This window comes from Papio anubis, chromosome 14 (assembly GCF_008728515.1).
Source record: "Papio anubis isolate 15944 chromosome 14, Panubis1.0, whole genome shotgun sequence".
In the NCBI taxonomy this organism is placed as follows: Eukaryota; Metazoa; Chordata; class Mammalia; order Primates; family Cercopithecidae; genus Papio; species Papio anubis.
In genome coordinates this window covers 71,160,992-71,183,799 of record NC_044989.1, presented here as the reverse complement: position 1 = coordinate 71,183,799, position 22,808 = coordinate 71,160,992, and the positions used below count along the sequence as shown (strand labels likewise).

The 22,808-nt window shown below is 43.3% G+C and overlaps 1 protein-coding gene across 1 annotated transcript; it reads left to right on the top strand.

Moving 5' to 3' along the window:
* The first annotated feature begins 1,541 nt into the window (after positions 1–1,541).
* On the top strand, positions 1,542–14,499 carry FIGLA (folliculogenesis specific bHLH transcription factor). The gene is made up of 6 exons (XM_021924927.1): positions 1,542–1,772; positions 4,385–4,537; positions 6,242–6,466; positions 6,737–6,769; positions 14,134–14,168; positions 14,427–14,499. Exons 1-6 carry the CDS (start codon positions 1,542–1,544, stop codon positions 14,440–14,442), a joined length of 693 nt encoding a protein of 230 aa, XP_021780619.1. The 3' UTR covers positions 14,443–14,499.
* The last annotated feature ends 8,309 nt before the right edge of the window (positions 14,500–22,808 follow it).

Below are 22,808 nucleotides of genomic sequence, written 5' to 3'. Positions count from 1 at the left end.
CTCTTTTAAACTGTCAAGGGCATGAAGACAGGACAAGATGGAGGAAATGGTCCAGAATGAAGGAGAGTAGAATGATGACAACAAAATGAAACTTGTACTCCTGGATTGGATTCCAACCAGAAGGGAAAAAGACATTGTTGAGACAGCTGGTGGTACCTGGATGGGGTCCATGGATTGTATGGTAGCGTAGTACCGATGCTTACTTCCTAGTTTGAGTGGTTGTGTTGTGGTTGTGTGGAAGAGAGGCCTTGTTTAGGGGGAATACCCACTGAAGTATTTAGAAGTGATATGATAGCAGGTCTGCAACTTAAAAACTTTTAAAAAAGAATAGATCAATGGATGCAGCTAGATGCCATTATCGTAAGGGAACTAACATAGGAACAGAAAACCAAACATTGCACATTCTCACTTTATAAGTGAGAGCTAAACATTGAATACACAGGGACACAAAGATAGGAACAATAGACACTGGGGTCTGCTTGAGGGGAAGGTAAGAGGGGGGCGTGGGTTGGAAGGATACTCACTGGGTATTAGGCTCACTACTTAGGCCACAGGATCATTCGTACGCCAAACCTCAGCGACACACAATTTACCCACATAACAAACCTGCAATATACCCCTGAACCTAAAACAAAAGTGGAGAAAAAATATTTTCTCAGACTTAAAAAAAAAAAAAAGTATTTTTATGCTTGGAAGGATTTTACAGAGGGCTTCCAGAAACATGTCTGATTTCCAGTTGCAAGATCAGAATGTTCCAGTTATACTGATAACCTCCAGAGAAACAAACTCTCATGAGTAATCTAGTCAAAACAGAAGATGTAGCTAATTATTTCTAAAATACTAAATTGTACTCTACTATTTAACAAGTTCGGGATCGCTATTTTCCAGCACATCTTCTGAAGTAACAACTGTGTTTGGCTGTGTTGACAATAAAGGTCTGTGTGGAAAAGGGAGAAAATGAGTAAAACGATGTATCCCCCTACCCGCGAAAAAAGAAAATAGTTCAAATAGAATGGAAAAAGAATAATGAAAATGAGAATATTCACAGAGAGAAAGAGGGCAATGGAGGAAACGTGAAAACTTAGTAAGTAGAGAGCGTGGCGAAGGGGATACAGGAGCTCTTAGAAACTCTTCTTGCCATTTTCTCTGCAACTTTTATTTCAAAACGAATTAAGTTTTGTGACTATCCATCCCATTTTTCCGTACACACATATCCAGAAGCTCAGGCCCCAACCCAGACTGATTAAACGGGAATTTGGGGGACTGGAACTGTGGCAAGTGGATTGAGAAAAACACCACCACTACGCTGCCGGCAGTTCCAGTGTGCAGCCGGTACTGCGCTCCAGCCCTGCCGATTTGCACCTGTGCGGCTGGTTCAACGCGATGCCTGGACGCAGCCTCCAGAGAGCAGGCCGGGATTGGAAAACGCTGGAGGAATGAGTGCAGGTGGTCCAGCCCCGCCCCCGCCCCGCCCCCGCCCGGGCCTCGTGCGGCCCCAGGTGCGCCGGTGAAAGCCCGGCCTCAGCGGCCTCCACCTCGCCATGGACCCAGCGCCCGGCGCTCTAGATCCCCGCGCCGCGCCACCCGCGCTCCTGTGCGCCCCGCAAGCCGAGGTGCTAGAAGACGTGTTGCGGGAGCAGTTCGGGCCGCTGCCCCAGCTGGCCGCTGTCTGCCGGCTCAAGCGGCTGCCCTCAGGCGGCTACTCGTCTACCGAAAACCTCCAGTTGGTGCTGGAGCGGCGGCGTGTGGCCAACGCCAAGGAGCGTGAGCGGGTGAGGGGTCTCCAGGGTCGACGCTCGCTCCCCCCTCCCACTCCCTGCTTCACCACCAAACACTTGGTCAACACCCGGGGGCCCACTCACCGCCCACCCCCGCTCGAGGCGACTTCGAGCTCCCGAGGCCTCCCGCGCCCCCAGCTTGTCGGGAGAACGGCAGTGGCCTCTTTCCTCTGCACCTCCGTGCAGCTGCTCGTTGGCGGCCGCTGCGTTGGTCGCCTCGCCCGCTAACCCTCCAGGATTTGTGCAGGACCCGGGTCCGGGAGGGGACAGAGGAAGGGCCCTGACAACTTCAAAAATGTCTCCCTGGGCAGGTGTTTTAAAAGCTTCTAGCTCAGGGGGTGAACTTTCATCTCACACCATAGGCTCTGGTGGGTGCTTGGGGCGCACAGGGATCCCCTTCGCTCCTTTTTCTTGCTTTCTGCATCTCGGCCTCGAAGCACACACGAGGGTGAGGAGAAAGGGGGGCCTGACGGAAGTGACTTTTCTTTTTTAAAGTAACGAAACACGACGACCCAGTGTGCACCCAAGACTCCCACTCAACTCTGTCAAGGTAAAGTGACTTTCCCAGTCGAGCCGCAGCAATCTCGCAAACGGGAAGGGTCCTGGGGGCCGTGGTTGGAGCGGCACCTGCTGGTAGATTTTACTATCTCTAACGAAACTCAGCCCCAGACTTGGGAGACATGGTCTCCTTCCTAGCGTTTGCATTCTACGGGTTTGGCTGCAGCAGAGGCGAATCCGGGAGAGGGAAGGGTGAGGGGTGGAAGAGGGAGCAGAGCGCCCGTTCAGGCCTGGAACTGCGGAGGGGGCTGTTCCTAAGCACCTCAGGCCTTTTAGAAATGTCCCAGAGAATCAAGTAGGAACTTTGTAGGGAGAGGGCTAGCGGAGAAACGACGACAGGAGAGTAGGAGACTTCTCTAAGTCTCCTGCTTTTACCGGTACTAGACTCTTGATGGCCAGAACCCTGTGATCTGATTTGGTGGCCCTACAAAGAGATTATGACCTAATAGTTTAAGTGGTCCTTCCCACTAGGAAGGAATTGTCTTTTCCAGAGAATCAGTCCTGGTTTTATCCACTAAAACACTAACGAGCTGTATTATTCTTTATAATGGTAAGATTAACACACTTGGAAAAGACAGAAATGACTGAAGAGGTTAAGCGACACTCACAACACAGATATAACTACTGTGAACATTTTTGTGTATATCCACCCAGTCTTTTTCTAGTTTTGTGTATTCATATATATATATAATTTTACAGAATTGTCATTCGGTACATATTTGTGTAATTTTTTCACTTAACATTATCAAAAGCATTTTTTTATATTCTTAAGTATTCTTTCAAAGAATAGTTTTTGACTGCATAGTCTGTCCAAAAATGGACCATAATGTATTCATTCTCTTATTAGGCATGTTTGCTCTTTGTAGCTTTTTACTGATACCTATCGATGTAACTCTATGTGCGTGTCTGATAATTTCCTTAGAATAAAATGCTGCAAGTGAAATTACTGAGACTTAAGGCATATACAATCGAAGAGCTTTTGATACAAGTTGCCCAATTGCTTTCTAGATAGGTTTACTAATTTCTATCCCTTCTTACAGGTCTAGGACTGTTCTCTTTTTCATGCTATCCCTGATCCAGGGTATGATAAAACAAAAATGTTACCACCTTGATACATGAAAAATGGCATCTAATTTCTGTTTTAGTTTGTAGTTCTTTGATTATTAAATTCTTTTTATACACTGACTGGTTGTTGTATTCTCCTGTGAATTGGCCAACTATGTCCCTTGCCTGGTTTGCTCCAGGTAGGGTATACTCAAAATATATTGACTTTGTGGTATAGTGGGAGCCAGTTCTCCCAAGGCCTGTGTCTCCCAGGAGGGTGACCATCAGAATTATAGGCCTTCAGAGACAGGGATTAGACGCTGGAGAATAGAGAAAAATAAAATATGAGGAGCCTTTCAAGTCTCACCAACTCTCTGGATTCTCACCCTTGCCTCTATATCATTAACTCGGTGGGGAAAGAGGTTGAAGAGCTGATGGCTCAGTGTTTGAGTTGACAAGTAGTTGTACATTTGATTCATCAGCAGCAATACCACTTCTTGAGGACTTCCTATGTGCCAGGTTTGGGTGAGGTATCTTATGTGTACAATATATCACTTAATCACACCCCACACCAGAAAGCTTTAAGATATTTTCCACTTTGCAGATGCACAAACTGAGGCTTAGTGATGTGAAGTATTCCACACACTCTTGTAAGTGATAGGCCTGGATTTTAAACCTGGGTGTAGTTGACTCAGATTTTAGCCACTCCTCTACTGCCTCTGCATTATGATACAGCGAGTACGCTCTCAAAGGAAGAGGAGTGAAGTCAGCATGAACATGAATACACCTTGCAGCCCTTCTGCCCACAGTACCAAGTTTATGCCATTCCCTCTTCTTTTACTATGAACTGCACTGCTGGTGGAACGGTGACTCTTTGGGGCATATGCCTGTTTAGATTTGCCCCTCAGACAAGGAGGCTGTGGAAAAAAACCCCTTCTGTAGCTTGGGGAGATGTCTGTACAAATTGGCTTCTCTGTGTGTCACTGTGCCTTTTTGTTTTCTAGATAAAAAATCTCAACCGTGGTTTTGCCAAATTGAAGGCACTTGTGCCGTTTCTTCCCCAAAGCAGGAAGCCCAGCAAAGTTGATATCCTCAAAGGTGCAACTGAATATATCCAGGTTCTCAGTGATCTTTTGGGAGGAGCCAAAGACTCAAAGGTAAAGGTGTAAGATTTTAGAATAATGATAGCCACCATTTATTAGGCCTTGTCTGTGTATGAGACACTGTGCCAAGTGATATATGTATACTTTCCAGTTAATGTTTATAACAATCCTCTGAGCTATTTTTATGACCCTCATTTTACAGAGAAGGAAAACAAAATATAGTTAAGGGCCACACAGCTATGAAAAGTCAGGACTGGGATTTGAACTCAGATCTACATGAGCTTTGGAGTTGAGTCCCTGACCATCTATACTTGCCTATGGTCACTGTCCGGGGCACCTAGTTCCTGACTGTTGAATCTTTGATAGGATTTCTACAGCTGGACATAGGAGGGGGCTTTCCTAAAAGCACTGTGGTGGTTTCCCTACAGTAGAATGCACATCAGACAGGACACAGGAAGGTAGAGGCATTTCTTTCCCCAAGGGACCTCTCTTAGGAGAGACCCTCCCTGAGGCCAGCTGAAGAGCTCAGCAATGGTCTGGTGATACCAGTCTCATGGGATCTTGCAACCATTCAGCAGGAATGACACAAATGGCCCTGTAAACTGAAGTATCATAGTGTCACCACCATTTTCAGAGTGGGATAGCTCAGAAGTGTCCATTAGGCAGAGTAAAGTGTGGGCTGGTTTTATGGACTTGTTCCAGGGAGAGGCAAACATTGATGGGCTGAAAATGAATCAGTCATCTGGGGAGACAAAATAGGAAGAGAGAAAAGACCTTAGAAATGAGCCCTAAGCAACTCTGTTGGTAGGAGGAAGGAATCATCATTAGAATGTGGCAAGAAGGTAGAGGAACAAGATGGGGTCATAAAATGGAGGAGGAGAGAACCTTAGGAAACTAAAGGTGAGGAGTATGAGAGGTTACAGAGAGGCTGAAGAAGGCCAGGACTGGAGAAGGCACCATGTCTAGCACTTGAAAGGTGAAAGAGAATTGGGCTGGGCATCAACTTGGAGGAGACTGAGGGTGCATGATTGGTAAATATCTGGAATCCAAGCAGATTCAGAGGAAAGTGGCAAACTTCAAGTCCATTTAACCTAGCAGTTCCAAGTGGAAAGAAGAACCACCCCTGCCCCCCCCCCCCCCCACCCCCTGCCCCCCCCCCCAAAAAAAAAAAAACCGCAGAAAAGTTGTTAGATCAAGTGAAGATCTTTCCTAAGTAGAAATTTGATCATGTTTAGGAACAGAAGGGAGACACTAGAGGGAAAAGAAACAATTATCCTAGAAATTTGGGGCAGAAATCTCCAGGTATATCATAGGACCTTTGAATATTTTTTTCTTCTCCATTAGTCCTAGCCAGGTGACTGCTAGGAAGCTACATTCTGCAATGGCAGGAGTGGATTGTCCTGCTGGCCAAACTGGTTGGATTGTGGTATGGTCACAGTGTTTGGGCATGTGCAGGTGGCTACCTTAGTTTTTTCTTGCATGTTAATTGTGTAACAGAAGTGCTTTGTTCATTGTAAAACATACAATCTGTTCCATGCCATAATATGTTTAATGCAGTTACCTATTGCATAACATTTTAAGATTATAGGAGAACAAAATACGGTCAATTGAACAATGCTTTTCTCTCCATGATAACTTAAGCATTGCCCTTATCACTTAAATGAAACCTCATCCATTAAAACTTTGAAATGTATTGGTTTAAGTCATCAGAATCTTTCTGTCATATTATACTGTTTGACAACTAAGTATGGTTTCCAGAAACAAGACCCAGATGAGCAGAGCTACAGTAACAACACTTCTGAACCACATATATCCTCGGCTAGAGAGCTATCAAGAAACGTCACCCAATGTATCAGCTGTGCTTTCGGCTTGAAGAATGAAGAGGAAGGGCCTTGGGCAGATGGTGGCAGTGGTGAGCCGGTGCATACTTGTCGCCAGGGTGTGATGTCTACGACTGAAGTTATCTCCCCAACCAGAAGTCTGGTAACATATTCCTTCTTAAATAGCCGTACAGATATCAAAACCGTAACATGTATACTTTGAGATATGAGTAATTTTTCCATGCTAAAGTGTGATTAAAACAAGATAATTTTATGAAAGCCCTTGGGTGGGGCAGTGGGGTTTACTAGTTTGGGAGATTATTTGTTTCTAAATTAACTGGTAGGCAGCTCCAGGGAAGGGGAAACTCCTCCAGAACCACCCAATACAGACCTAAGTTTATCTTTTAAATGATCCTATTTAATCCATCGAAAGGTTTTCTGGACTCCGTGGTCTCCAGAAAAAGAAGTAAGTAGCTTGCCATACATAAAGATGCATGCTTGGTGATACTTTTGTGTGTGTGTGTTGGTGGGGGTTGGAGCTGGGAGGGTGGTGCTGGTTGTAAGACAACATTTTAAATGAAATAAAGCAGTTCATTGTCTCTTACTACTTTGTCAACTAAAGAGACAGCTGGAAGTGGCAGCATGCTTCTCCAAGTCCAGAAGTGGACTTTTTGCCCTTGCCGTGAACTGGTATACATAAATGAGGCCCCCTGCTCTATCCTACCCAGCAACACAATTACTATTGAAATAAGAAAGGTGTATAGGAATGTGCAGTAAGCATGCCGTAACAAACATGTTACATGGTATGATATAAGGGACAGCGAGGGCTGTGGAGTCACAAATGGTGGTTGGAGGGAGGCAGTTTAGGGGAGCAGTTGAGAGTATGCTCTGGGAACAGACTGCTGAGGTTTAAGCCCTGGTTTTACCACTTGCTAGCTGTGTAATCTTGCATGAGCTACTGAATGCCTCTAATCCTCAGTTTTCCCCATCTGAGCAATAGGTATAATAATTGTACCTACCTTGTATATAAGATAACTAACTTCAAATGATATCATGTCAGCAAAGTATCTGGCATAATACCTGTCATGTCACTTGGACAGATACCAAATTTTCTTGACTCATGAGCAATCAACATTGATTAGTGAGCAATAATGGGCCACAGGTATTCCAGCTCTGTAGCCAGTGTTTCGAGTTTTCTCACTTGGCTCTCACCAATGTTGTGCTCTGATTTGAGATCCTACAGGCTTCTTGCTGGCTGGTGGGGGCGGGGGGGGGGTGGTGGGCGGCCTTGGCTTCCATTTTGATTAATGTGTTCTAAGGATTCATTTGTGCATATGCTCCGTCTAGATTTTCATATTCTGACCACTTGAGATATAAGATTTCCCAGGCCAGTCAACTCATAGGAGACAGAATTTCTGTTGCTGCTACGTAAGCTGACATGGAATGACTAAGACCAAGAACAACAAAAGAGTGGGGCCAGGTGCGGTGGCTCACAATTGTCATCCCAGCACTTTGGGAGGCTGAGGTGGGCAGATCACCTGAGGTCAGGAATTCCAAACCAGCCTGGCTAACATGGTGAAACCCCATTGCTACTAAAAATCGGGCATGGTGGTGGGCACCTGTAGTCCCAGTGACTCAGGAGGCTGAGGCAGGAGAATCGCTTGAACCCGGGAGGGGAGGTTGCAGTGAGCTGAGATCATGCCGCTGCATTCCAGCCTAGGTGACAGAGTGAGACACCATCTCAAAAAAAGAAAAAAAAAAAAAAAAAGTGAAGAAATGACCTGATCTAGACCTCGAACCTGACTATCTAAGAAGAGTAATGCTTCTGCAAATGCTAGTATCAAGGTGAAAATCTGACTTGCACTTAATCCTCATGGATCCTCCTCAGGTAGGTATCATCATGTCACTCTCATGGTGAGCCACCTGGCTACACCTTCCTGCCAGTCCTGTTGGACCCGGGCTTGGGCAGGAGCCTCTGCAGTAGCAGAGCAGGCCTGTGCTTGGCAGTACTAGTAGCAAGTACGTATGATGGGAGGTCCTGGTTTTCCGAGGATAATTGATCCTGGGCATAGGCCGTGTACAGTACACTAATTTAGAGTGGGGACTAACGTTTCCTAGTAAAAGCCAGAAATGTTCTGACTGGAATTTTCTTCAAAAAAGGGAATAAAACACTTAATTTTTCGTCTTTTTAGCCAACCAAGTTTGTTGTTAATTGGAAGAGTGCTAATTTGTAGAATGAACCAAGGAAGACTCGACGTTTGAGATTTTTATAGACAGTGCATGTCACTACTGTCAAGTATGACTTCTGAGGCCTGATCGTAAAGAGTGCCTTTTTTTTTGCAGAAGCATTCCAGAATTTCATCAGTTTTGTCAAGGATTTTTCATCCTTTTACATTCAAATCATTCTTTTTTGTTTGTTTGTTTGTTTGTTTGTTTGTTTTTCTGAGACAGAGTCTCGCTCTGTTGCCAGGCTGGAGTGCAGTGGCACGATCTTGTCTCACTGCAACCTCTGCCTCCCGGGTTCAAGCAACTCTCCTGCCTCAGCCTCCTGAGTAGCTGGCTCACACCACCACGCCCAACTAATTTTTGTATTTTTAGTAGAGATGGGGTTTCACCATGTTGGCCAGGCTGGACTCGAACTTCTGACCTCATGATCTGCCCACCTCAGTCTCCCAACGTGCTGGGATTACAGGCGTGAGCCACCGTGCCCGGCCATTCATTTTTAAAATTAAAAAAAATTAGTCTGAAACAATAGTCAACTTATAGAAAGTTTGCAGGTGCAGTACAAAGAACTTTTTTCCTGATATGTTTGAGGGTCAACCTGATGTCCCATCACCCCTGAGGCTTCAGTGTACATTTCTTACAAACAGGACATTCCCCTGCGTAGCCACAATGCAACCACTAAGTCTGGGGATTAATGTCGTGTTACTGCCATACAATCCTCAGGTCCTATTCAAGTTTCACCAGTAGTCTCAAAAATGTCTCTTCTAGCAAAAAGACCCAGCTGAGAATCATGAATTACATTTAGTTGCCATGGCTCCTTCAGTCTGGAAGGAGAGTTTCTTGGTGCTTCTGTGACTTATAACCATGTCACGTTTGGAGCTTACAGGCCAGTTTATTATAGAGTGTGTCTTGATCAGCATTTGTCTGTTTCCTTTCGATTAGATTCAGATATGCATCGTCAGCAGGAATAACAAAAGTGATGCTGTTTTCTACTCATTGCATCCTGTTACATGGGGCAGATTTTGATTTATTCTATTTCTAATGATATTCACTTTGATCACTTGCTTAAGGTGGTGACTGCCAAGCCTTTCACTTTAAAGTTAATCTTTTTCTTTTGTAATTAATGTGTATTTTGTGAGGAGGTGCTTTGAAACTACATAAATATCTCATTACTCATCAAACATTCTACATTTATCAAATTTGTAATTTAGAAATAATTATAGATTCACAGGAAGTTGCAAAAATAGTACAGAGAAGTGCTGTGCATCCGTAGCCCAGTTTTCCCCAATGGTTGCATCTTCTGTAACTGTAGTATAATAATATCAAAACCAGGAAATTGACATTGGTACCATGTATGCATAGTTGTATGTTGTTTTATCACATGTGTGGATTCATGGAATCACCATTGCAATCCAGATGCAGAACTGTTCCATCACCACAAAGATCTCCTTCATGCTGCCCCTTTATGGTCACACCCACACTCTGCTCCCAACCTTCCATTCTTCCAAACTCCTGGACGTCACTAATCTGTTCTCCACTTCTATAATTAATCTTGAGAAGGCTATAAAAATGGGACCATACATTATGTGACTTTTAGAGATGGTCTTTTCCCACTCAGATGATGCCCTTGAGATCATCCACATTGTATAAATGGTCTGTTCCTCTGCTTTGTGCCGAGTAGTAATCTGTGGTGTGGATGCGCCACAGTTTAACTGCTCACTTAAATATTTTAGAACATTTTGGTTGTTTTTATATAGACATTTTTATATTAGTATGAGCTCATGGTTTTCTATTTAATTCAGTGGATTGTTATATACTATCATTTTTTATTATTTTATTGCTCAAATTGTCCCCACTGTGGCCAGCAAAAGCTCCTTAAGCTGGCAACCTTTCTGTTTGATGTGTCATCATAATTATTTGATCATTTCCTTTTTTTGGCAGAAGATGTTCCAAGCTCATCTTGTACTTTTCTATCCCAGCCCTGGAATCAGTCACTTATCTAAGGATGCCCCTGTATATAACCCATCTCCCATCTCTGTTGCCATCCCCTCACCACATGGCTGTTCTCCTCACCCCCTTGAACTTTAACACTCGTGGCAAGCTGTACCTCTGCAAAAACCTCCTTCTTGGCTCTGACATTCCACGCAGGTCCCCCATATGTGAATTCCTCCTCTCCCTGCTCTGGCTAAATCACCTGCACACACGAGTGCCTGGCCTACTCCGCTCAGGTTTCTCTACTCCGTGCTGAACTGCCCTTTTCCATGGACTTTTTACCCAGCTTGGGCTCTGATCCCCAGGCCAGGCCTCCACCCCTTTCATGGGGCTGCCGTTCCCATCTGATTGGGCTCTACCATGTTTGCACTGGCCCACACCCTCTGTGTGAACATGCCCCTCATCTGCTGGGTCTCTGATATCCCATGCTGGGCTGCCTCTATATGTGGGTGCCATCTCACCCTGCTTGGGCTCTGATACCACCTCACTTTGGGTCACTGTGGCTTCTCACTACCTAACCGTGACCCAACTAATGACATTAGTACTGAATTGATCAGGAGGGAGAAGAACTCGCATTTTCTTTGAAGCACCTATTGTGCAGCCGTCTTTCTGTCTAGTTTTCTCTTTGTTAACATTTATCTCTGAGATATTTAATTCTATGGGAGTTGAGCAATTATTTAATATCACCTTTATTAACTTTATAAAAAGCTTGCATTTTACAATCAGGAACCAGGATGGGCTGAAGATAAAAAGTGTCCAAGGAATTGATGCTCAGGCTGACCTTTATTTGACAAAAGGATCCTCATAAAGTTTAGCCCAGCTTTCCTGAAGGGGTGATTCCATAAGGTTTCAGGATCCTGACCAGACTAGAGAACTAGTGACAGTTAACGTGGCTCATTGGACAGAAATGCTCATATCCAGAGGAGCTTAAGATGTGGGAGGCAGGCCCTCTCCAGCTTCAGTTTGCAGGAGTGGTACTCTTTTCCCTGCCCTTGATGAGGACCCAGGGAGTGAAATCCTGGTGGTGGCAGGGACGGGCATTTTGGGGGATTTGGAGATGGGGTCAGAGCAGGCTGTGCAAGATCAACAACATTCCTGGGAGGCAAACTCCTGAATGAAGTACATGAGAATCTGCTGATGACAGGGATGGAGATTAACTTCTGGGGCCAGAGCAGGTTCACTAGGGGAATGAATTGGCAAGTATTCGTGCAGACAGAGAGGGCCATCAGCCATGTAAAGCCACAGCATATGGTGTTGGTAGGAAGAAAAATTAATTTCAAGGTCCAGGAGAGGCCTGTTGAAAATTAGAGCTTCGAAGTGTAGGTTTTTGCCGTATTGGGGTTGGCGTTGCTAGATGGCAGGGTGTTTGCTGTCTTGCCATTGTATATTCCTTCTATTTGCCACCTGTGGTTGTGCTCTGGCATTTCGGATTATGCATGGCTCTAAATTTCGTTCAGAGTTGCCAGTGACCCTGTAGAGACCATGTCTCTAGACAAAGACCACCCTCAATTTTGGAGTGAGATGCCAAGAGCGCTGGGGCTTGAGGGCCTTTGGAAAAGGACATATGGAGAGACATAGTGTCTGTTCCAGAGGCCTGGGTATGCTGCCAGTGTATACTTCCAAACTCTGGCATGTCATGGGAAAGCTCCTGGAGAGAGTTTCTGGGAGAAAGAAGCCTATGTGGATGGTAGACTCCTACCACCCCTGTTCCAAGTTGTGGTAATCTGTGAAATTAGTCACTGGGGACATTTCTTCCTATAGCATTTTAAGCTCTGAAATGAGACGGTTTGGCTAGTTGGGATGAATTCATTAGCACCTTGGGAAAGCCCTGAGCCTCTTTCTTCTGTCGTCCATCTCACATCCCCCCAGGTAGTGGCTCTATGCGATGGTAAAAATTCTACCACAGTAAGTGATGGGTCTCCCTTTGCTTGAGAAGAACAGTCATCTGCCCCGGGGTTCACTGATAGCCTATGGGGCATATTCTGATGAGATTAGTCAGCCCAGTATTTTCCAAAGTTGTTTCCTTTTTAATGGGGTGGGTGCTTTCTGGTTTGTCCTAGTCCTCCCCACTCCTTACTGCACCACAGTAGCATATTTCACCTGGTAAGGTGTTGGGTTTTGCTGCCCTGGTCTAAGGGCACAGTGGCTCAGGAAGGCTGCTCCAGTGACTGCATTTATAGCCCTGGGATTTTACTGTGCTCTCTGTACTTTGGAGATTTAGGTTCTGATGCTGTGATGGTGCCTATGCTTGTAGTTCTCTGGGACTTTGGAAAGGTGAGCCTTGCTTTTCAGATTATTATAGGAACAGGGACTGAGCTCTAAAGCTGAGTGAGCAAGGATTTCTATTTACCCCCATCTCCCTCACCAAGCCTGGCTCAGTGGGTGGAGGAATGTACGTTGGATAATATGTCAAATTCTGCAGCCACACCGCCAACAATTGGAGTGTGCCTGCCTTCATAAAGACATTAAGCTACAAACTGGGTTTCTATTCTTCAGACTACCCTCTTCTTGGACCTTAAACTCTTTGGCTTAGATGAGACCAACAGCCAATTTTTAATGAGCTGTGACAATAAAGACAACATTTATAAACTTTGGCAAGTTTTCTATTCTCATACTTAAATATTACATTTCTGAAATTTTCCAGCTAACTCTCAAAAACAAACGAAAACAGATGTTCTAAAATGCACTAGACTATAGGCAGTATACAGTCATCCTTTAATCCTTCAGGTAAATATATATGAATTTGTCTCTTAAGTATAAAAAATTCTAAATATGTAAAAAATTAAAATTTATTTTAAAAATAAAGCTTCTGAAGCTAAGTCTGAACTATAAAACAAAAGAAAGGTTGATCACATGTATAGTGGAAAGACTCGATCAAGAATAGAAAAAAAAAGCTAGTCGTACATATTTTGTGTCAGAGACTGTTCCTGGCAGCATATACATATTAACCTATTTAATTTTCACAACCACCCTGTGCTATACAAACAATTATATCCATTTTACATGTGAGGAAACTAAGGAACAGAAGTAACTTGCCCAATATCGGCAAGTCAATGAAGTGTTGGGGTTGGGGGGATGTGGGTATAACAGTGTTAAGTCCTTTTTAATCACTTTTGTTCTAACAAAGCTGAACCTTGAAATATAACGGAGGGTGGACTAGAAAATAGATAAATGTTTAAGGCTAAGTTAAAGCATTTGATTGCAGTGCTTTACCATCCACAGTGATATATACTTAATGGGTTTCAGTATCCAAACAGCCTGACCATGACTTGAGTGGCTTTATTTTTCAGTCATGGGTTTATTTTTTCTTCAAGTTGAGTGTTTCAGAAAATTGAGCAGAGACAAAATGATCTTGCCACGCTAGTAAAACCACTGATGGAAATACACTAAAATCCTTCCAATTTCTTTTCCTTTGCAACTAAAGTTAAAAAATTATCAGGTATGTAACATTGTGTGCCTGTTCTTGATTTTTCTATCACTGGCATGTTTATGTGACCCATTAGGTGGGACAATTGTCTTACTGTTGGCCACCATGGTCTCAGTTTTTTTGTTCTCATAAACGTGACAAATAACTGATGTGTTTAGCCCTTTCTGTATTTTGTATTGTTTTTGCAGGATAGATTCCCAGAAGTAGAACTGCTGAATCACAGGTAGGTCACTCTATAACTTGATGCATCGTGCCAGTTTATAACACTACTGGCTGTATAATAAGAGTGCTAATTCCATCACATTCTTATCAGTGACCTCTATTAAAAGATGGACTCTTAATGGGTAAAAGAGTGGTATCTTTAAATTTAAACATCTTTGATTACTAATTAAATTTTTTTTTGCATATTTCATTATTGTATTTCTTTTGTAAACTGTTCTTATTTTTAACTATTTATAATGGAATTTTTTCTGTGTTTCAGACTTCCACAAGTATGAAAAATGAAAAGGCCCAGGGTTACCTTCTAGAGACAAATAAATGCAGTCTTGAAAGTTTTGGAGTCTTTTTTTTTTTTTTTTTTTTTTTTCCCTCTCTTTAGCGTTTCACTCTTATCACCCAGGCTGGAGTGGCACAGCACGATCTTGGCTCACTGCAACCTCCGCCTCCCAGGTTCAAGCAATTCTCCTGCCTCAGCCTCCTGAGTAGCTGGGACAGGCATGCACCACCACGCGCAGCTAATTTTTGTATTTTTAGTAGAGACAGGGTTTCTCCATGTTGGTCAGGCTGGTCTCGAACTCCCGACCTCAGGTGATTCACCCACCTCAGTCTCCCAAAGTGCTGGGATTACAGGCATGAGCCACTGTGCCTGGAGGGAGTCTCTTTTTTAAAAAAGAAATTTTGCAATAATGCAGAGTTTAACAATTACCGTTTTAAATAGCCTTGCCTGTCTCAAGTTTACTCCACTCTACTTTCTCCTTAACTTCATGCTTCGAAGAAATAGGCTTCAGGGGCTTCAGCCTTTGCTTCCAACTCATCATCACCCTCTGGGGACCTACATCTAATATCTTTCAGTCCATCTTTTTTTCATTACTTTGAGAAATAAGTGACTGTTACCCTTCCAATAGAAATTAACTTTAATAGAAATGCAGACTTAAGCTAGAAGAGTTGTAAACATTGGCCAATGGGGGTGAGAGTTTTCAAGGGTTTTTAAATACCCAGCTAAGGCCAAATGACACCTTTTGTGCAAGGTAGACAGCCAAGCACCTTGAGCACAAAGACTTCATCTTTATAACAGTTGCTCACAAAGACATAGTACTTATTATATGCTGGATTCTGTTCCCTATGCTTTCCATGTGTTAACTTGTTCTTACAATAAGCCTAAGATAAAGGCATAATTATCCCCGTTTCACAGATGGGAAAACCAAGGTACAGAAAGTATGATTAGCTCAGGTTGCCATAACAAATACCATAGACTGGGAGGCTTAACAATAGAAATTTATTTCTCATAGTTCTAGAGGCTGGGAAGTTCAAGATTATGGTATGGCATTGTTCGGTTTCTGATGAGGGCTCTCTTCCGGGCTTGCAGATGGCTGCCTTGCCACTGTGTCCTCGTATGACAGAGAGATAGCTAGCTTTGGTTTCCCTTCTTCTTATAAGGGCACGAATCCTATTGGATTAGGGCTCCATCCTAATGACTTCATGTAATCTTAATACCTCCTAGAGACTCTGTCTCCAAATACAGTCTTATTGGGGATTAGGCTCTCAATATATGAATTTTGGGTGAACATATGCTGTTCATAACATTCTGCCCCTAGCCCTTCCCCCAAGTTCATTTTCTTATCACATGCAAAATATATGCATTCCACCCCAACAGCCCCCAGAATCTAAACTCATTCTCACATTAAAGTAGAAAGTCTCATCTAAATATCTTCTAAATCAGGTATGGGTGAGACTTGAGCTATGATTCCTATCTTTCTCTAGCTGTAAACCTCTGAAACCAGACAAGTTATATGTGTCCCAAACACAGTAGTGAGACAGGTGTAGGATTGACATTCCTATTCCAAAAAGGAAAAATAGGAAACAAAGGGTTGATGGGTCCCAAGCAAGTCCAAAACCTATTGAAGCAAATCCCATTATATCTTAAGCCTCAAGAATAAATCCTCTTTGCTTTGATGTAGTGTCATCCTTGTGGCTTGGCAGGGTGACCTGCCCTCAGAAACTGAGGAGGAGCTCAGCTCTTCTCCTCCCCGTGTCCCCCCGCCACGGCCTCACCAAAACACACACACGCACGCACTGAGTGGCAACCCTGATCTCTGAATTGCCTTTGGGGTCATTTCTTTCTTTTGCTTAAATAGTGCATGTTTATAGCCAAAGAGTGATATGGTCTAGTCCTATAGAATCTGAGAAGGCTGATAGCTTACCTTTATTCTTTCCCACTTTCTCTGTCCTCTTTCTTTCCAGGTATCAGTGTCTTTCTGGTATAATCCCGTCAGTATTCCTGGCTTCAGCTGAGATGGCTAATTAGGTATACAAGTCACACTCATGATGTGTTTATCAAATGGTTGCTCAGCCACACCCTTAGTGATCTCTTAGAGTAACCTTTCTCAATTTTTGCAATATGGATAGGTTAAGAAATTTTCCAAGTCCCCAAGTTCTGTTTATTTTATTTTATTTTATTTTTTATTTTTTATTTTTAAGACAGTCTCTATCACCCAGGCTAGAGTGCAGTGGCACAGTCCTGGCTCTCTGCAACCTCCACCTCCTGGGTTCAAGTGATTCTCATGCCTCAGCCTCCCAAGTAGCTGCGATTGCAGGCATGCATCACCACACCCAGCTAATTTTTGTATTTTTAGTACAGATAGGGTCTCAGCTGGTCTTGAACTTCTGGCCTCAAGTGATCCACCCACCTCAGCCTCTCAAAGTGCTGGGATTGCAGGCATGATCCACCACACCCAGCCTCTGATTCCTTTTTGCTTTTGATTTCTTCAGTTCATCTCGTCTCCTGAATTTTACTATAAGCAGTAAGGAGGACCCAAATCTCACCTTTAATACTTTGTTTAGAAATCACTTCTGCTAAATATTTAATTTTATCACTTGCAAATTCTACCTTCCCAAAAGTGCTAGAATGCTATTCAGCCAGATTGTTTGCCACTTTATAGCAGGATCACTTTTTTTTTTTTTTTGAGATGGAGCCTCAATCTGTCACCCAGGCTGGAGTGCAATGGCACAATCTTAGTGCACTATAACTTCTGCCTCCCAAGTTCAAGCAATTCTCATGCCTCAGCCTTATTTCTACCAACATTCTGTTCCTGATTATTCTCTGAGAAGATGAATGCTTCTCTCCAGCTGTCCTGTTTTCTTTCTTAATGCTTACCAGAAATATCTTTAACATCCATATTTCTACCAACAGTCCCTTTATGGCAATCTAGGCTTTTTCTAGCATAAATCTTAAAACTCTTCCATTTTCTATCAATTACCCAGTTCCAAAGCCACTTCTAGATTGTTAGGTATTTCTTACAGCAATATCCCATTCTTGGTACCAAAATCTGTATTGGTGGTCTCCAGAGAAAAAGAACCAACAGGAGATTATATATTTATTGTAAGAAATTGGCTAATGCCTTTATGGAAGCTGAGAAGTACCAAGATCTGCAGTGAGCAAGTTGGAGATTCAGGAGAGCCAATGGGATGGTTGCAGCTTGAGTCCAAAAGCCTGAAAACCAGGAGAGCTAATGGTTTAAGTTGGAGTCCAGAAGCTGCCCACATTAGGGAGGACAATCTGCCTTACTTGGTCTGCTCAGTCAAATGTTAATCTCATCCAGAAATAACCTCACAGATACACTGGGATGTTTGATCACAGCCTTTTCCCTTCCCCCACCTTAAAGAGTAGCTTTTGCTTGCTTGTCTATTGGGCTTTGGGTCCCTTGTCTTCACTGGGGAAATGGTGTAAATGAAGAGAAGGAAGGAGAACAGAAGGCGAGACTAGCTGTATTAGTTTGTTCTTATGCTGCTAATAAAGACATACTTCCAAGACTGGGTAATTTATAAAGGAAAAGAGGTTTAATGGACTCACAGTCCTGGCCCAAAATAGAGGAAGAGCAAAGGGACGTTTTACATGGTGGCAGGCAAGGAGAGAATGAGAACCAAGCAAAAGGGGAAACCCCTTATAAAACCATCAGATCTCATGGGACTTATTCACTACCATGAGAACAGTATTGGGGAAACCACTCCCATGATTCAATTATCTCCCATTGGGTCTCTCCCACAACACGTGGGAATTATGGGAGCTACAATTCAGGATGAGATTTGGGTGGGGACACAGCCAAACCATATCACCATCTTTATTAGAGAGGAAAGAGAGCTACCTACAGAAGAAAAGCTCTGGAAGGTAGGAGAAGGGTTAGGAATTCCTAGGATAACTTCCACTGGTGTAGGACTACATTGAACAAAGAGGACGAGAGAGAATTTCCCCTGCTCCCTCTCCTTTCCATCTATTCAATGACTTGCAGAACTTTTCAAGGCATTGGCAGTGGGATTATTTCTTTTGAATGTGGCATTGTATGGAACTGGGTCTTGGGGTAAGGATGAGGAAGCCCTTACTGATGTGAGTTGTACACACCCTAAGCGGAATTCCTCAGAATCAGAATGAGAGCCATCTACTGGTCTAGTCGCCTGAGGGGCATTGGTAGTAAGAGAGTCATGGTACCAGAAACAAATCCCTGGGTCTATCTGAGGTATCAGCTTCAAGTTTCAAGACAGACTCTGAAAGCTTTAGCACATTCTAGGAATAACAACTCCAGAATAATAAGTCCTGCTGGGCAAGTGGCGAACATAAAAAAAATTGTGGGCTGGTAGGAGGAACTAGTGCACTTAACATCTGGGTCCATGAAGTCCTCCCCTAGAGGGACTTACTTGTTATCAGGGCTCAACATGGTTCTATCCACAGCTCTCCAGGTCTGGACCTAATGTGAGGGTGGGAACTGGAGTCTGGGGCTCTCTGTCTCTGGAACCACTCTGGTTATTTCCTGGCGTGGCTGGGGTTACACTGTCTGGTTGTCTCAATAAGTAATAAGACCTAAGTGCTTTCACTTGATGTCCCATTTTGTCTACATGATAACCTTGGCCATGTGGAGGATGTATTAGTTTTCTGGGGCTCCCATAACAAAGCATCCCAGATGGTAATGGTAAACCACAGAAATGTGTGGTCTTACCATTCTAGAGGCTCAAAGTCTGAGATTAAGGTGTGGGCAGATATGATTTCTTCTTGGAGTGTAGATGTCTGCCTTCTTGCTGTGTCCTCATATGGTCATCCCTTTATGCCAGTTTGTGTCCAAATTTCTTACAAGGACATCAATCATACTGGATTAGGGCCCACACATATGACATCATTTTACCTTAATTACTTTTTTAAAGGACTTAGCTCCAAATCCAGTCACATTGTGAAGCACTGGGGGCTAGGGCTTCAACACATAAATTTGAGGGGGATGCGATTCAGCCCATAACAGAGGGCAAGTGCTGTTACCCTCACTTTATAGCTGGGTAAGGGAGAATAAGGGGTCAGGGTCTTTCCTAAGTCCACATGCTCCCTGGGCCTGAGATTGGAGCCCCAGGCCCTGGACTCCCAATTCAGTTCTCTTTCCAGAGCAGCATCAGCCATAGAGGTGAACTTTCATTTATTGGGTATCTTCAGAACATCTAGACTTACGATTTATCAGTGGTCTTCCTTTGAAAGCACTATCTTCCCTCCCCTGCCCCATCTTAAAGTGGGTTCCCCTAAAAGTAGATTACGATTTGAGTGTAAGTTGGGAAGCAAGCCCGGGAAGCACCTGTAAGGGAGTGGGAAAGTGATATAGGGAAGAAAAGTCCACAAAAGATGCATGAGTGAGCAGGTAAGTTACTGTTGTGGGCAGCTGGGGCTCAATCCTGCTGAGGCTCTCTGGGAGACAATGGAGACCATTGAGGTATTCTCCCAACTCTCAGGGATGAGTGAGCCAGGCTGTTTATCCACAAACTCCTAATGGTCATTGGTTGAGGGCTGATCCCAGGAGTGTTAATTTCTCCAGTATTTCCAGCATGCCCTAGAAAAGGTCATTGATAAGCATGCCTGGGCCTATAGAGTGCTAAGCTCCCGTATTAGTTATCTATTGCTGTGTAACAAATTAATGCAAACCAAGCAGCTTAAAACAACACATTTATTATCTCATGGTTTCTGTGGCCAGGAGTTGAGTCTGGTTTTACTTAACTGAGTCCTTTGCTTCAGTGTCTCTCACAAGGCAGAAATCAAGGTGTCAGCAGGGCTGGGTTCTCAGTGGAAGGCTTAACTGGGGAAGGCTCTGCCTCTAAACTTATGTGATGGTTAGTGGAATTCATTTCCTCTAGGACTTTTTTGGACTGAGGGTCTCAGTTTCCAGCTGGCTATTGGCTGGATGTCACCCTCAGTTCCTTGCCATGTAGATCTTCCAAACATGGCTACTAATGAAAGCATGCAGGTCAAGAAGCCAACTGAGGCAGTCTGCTAGCAAGACAAAGAATCTTATGTGATATAATCACAGAAGTGAACATCCCATTACCTTTGGCTTATCCTGTTGGTTAGAAGTGAGCCACAGTCGTGCCAGCACCTAAGGAGAGGGTAATACACAGGGCATGGATACCAGGAGGTGGGGCTCACTGGGGCACTGCCAGTGTCTGTTGCACTGCCAGCTTCTCTCTCTACTAGTTATTCTTGGCCAGCTTCTCTCTCTACTATTCTACATTTTTGTCAGAAGACTTGGAAGATGAGAAATTTTACTGCAAATCAGTCAGAAAGTCTAATTTTAAACTATCTGGCCATGGAGGGTTAGCCAGTGGTGATTTTCCCTGGTCTGACATGGGGGTCTCATGTTTTTCTGGCCCCAGTTAAGGGCCAGGCATCTTGGGCTTGTTGCAGTAGAAGCTCTGAAGTCTCGTGGTCTTCCAGTGAGAGTTGGAGCCAATTACAGTTGTGATTCCTTTTCTTGGATTTTGAAGTGAATTTGAAATTGAGAATTTCTGGAACTTCAATTAAAATTTCTTATAGGCTATGAATGTGGGAATTAATGAAGTCTTATTTCCTGTCTGACATTTGGACAATTCCTGAAGTCCCAGGATGGCACCGCTTTCTCAGTATGCAGTATCAGATGGACCCTGGGAGAGGCCAGACATATATATATAAATATATGTAATATATAATATATATTGTGTATATGTAATATATAACATACATGTATAGTGTATATGTCATATATAATATACACATATATAGTGTATGTCATACATAATATATACCTATATAGTGTATATTTCATATATAATATATACCTATATAGTGTATATGTCATATAATACATACTTATATTGTGTATATGTCATATATAATATATACCTATATTGTACATGTCATATATAATATATACATATATTGTATATATGTCATATAATACATACTTATATTGTGTATATGTCATATATAATATATACATATATTGTGTATATGTCATATAGTATACATAATATATACATACATATATACACACATACATATATGTATGTCATATATACATACATATATGTATATATGAGATATATATATAAAAAAATACAAGGCAGTTTATTTTCGGCCTGGCGTGGTGGCTCATGCCTGTAATCCCAGCACTTTGGGAGGCCGAGACGGGCAGATCACCTGAGGTCAGGAGTTCCAGACCAGCCTGGCCAACATGGTGAAAACCCATCTCTACTAAAAATATAGAAATCAGCTGGGTGTGGTGGTGCATGCCTATAATCCTGGCTACTCGGGAGGCTGAGGCAGGAGAATCGCTTGAACCTATGGAGAGGAGGTTGCAGTGAGCCGAGATTGTGCCACTGCACTCCAGCCTGGGTGACAGAATGAGACTCTGTTTCAAAAGAAAAAAAAGTTTCTTTTCTTGTCCCCTCTGGGAGGCCATGCAGTGTAGTGTTTAGGGCCCACAAACTCTGGAGTCACAGCACTTGAGTTTGATTCCTTGCTCAGTCACCTATTAGCTGTGTGACCTAGGGCAAGCGACTTAACATCTCTGGGCCTCAGTCTCTTCATCTATAAAATAGGGATGATAATAATACCACCCTCACAGAGGTTTTGTAAGGATTATGTGAAAATGCATGTAAAGCCCTCAGAACAGTGCCAGGAACCAACAAGGGTTTGCTAGGATTCGTGTGAGAAAACAAAATAACACACTAGGAAGAGAAATTTGGAGAGATGGAAATGACTGGGGTGACTTATGAAACCTGCTATTTCTAACAAAAATTCTCCATTCTCTTTGGGGGTTCTATTAAGATATGTATTATCTATTAAGATATCTATTAAGATATAGAGCCCGCCTTACCTGTGACTTCTGAGCTCTGGAGAAGGGGTTCCCTGTTTCTCAGATCTCATCACTCATTGGCACCAAAAGAGCTATGGCTGCCAGGAATGTCTCAATAAACATAACACTTCCTGGCTTCCTTGACCAGACAGACCTAGGTCCTGGGGTGAGGAGGGGAAGGGGTTTCATCTTGTGTGGCTGAGCTTGTTACAATTCTTCTAGCAGGTTTTGACAGGAGAATGGGGAGAAGGCTTGTGGCATCAGTGATTCTGAATGAGAATGAGTGAGAAGCTCTGAGTATGGAAGGAGGGTGCAGGGACCAGGTGTGCATGTGTGTTTCTTGTAAGGGAAGAGGGGCTGGAGCAGAAAGACAAGTTTATCCTGGCATCTGAAACAGAAGTTCTAGGGTTGTTATGGGCATTTTCTTTTCTAAATCAGTAGTATCTCTCAGAGTGGTGTTTCTGAAGTGTTAGTATGCAAAGGAATCACTAGGGTTGCTTGTTAAAATTACC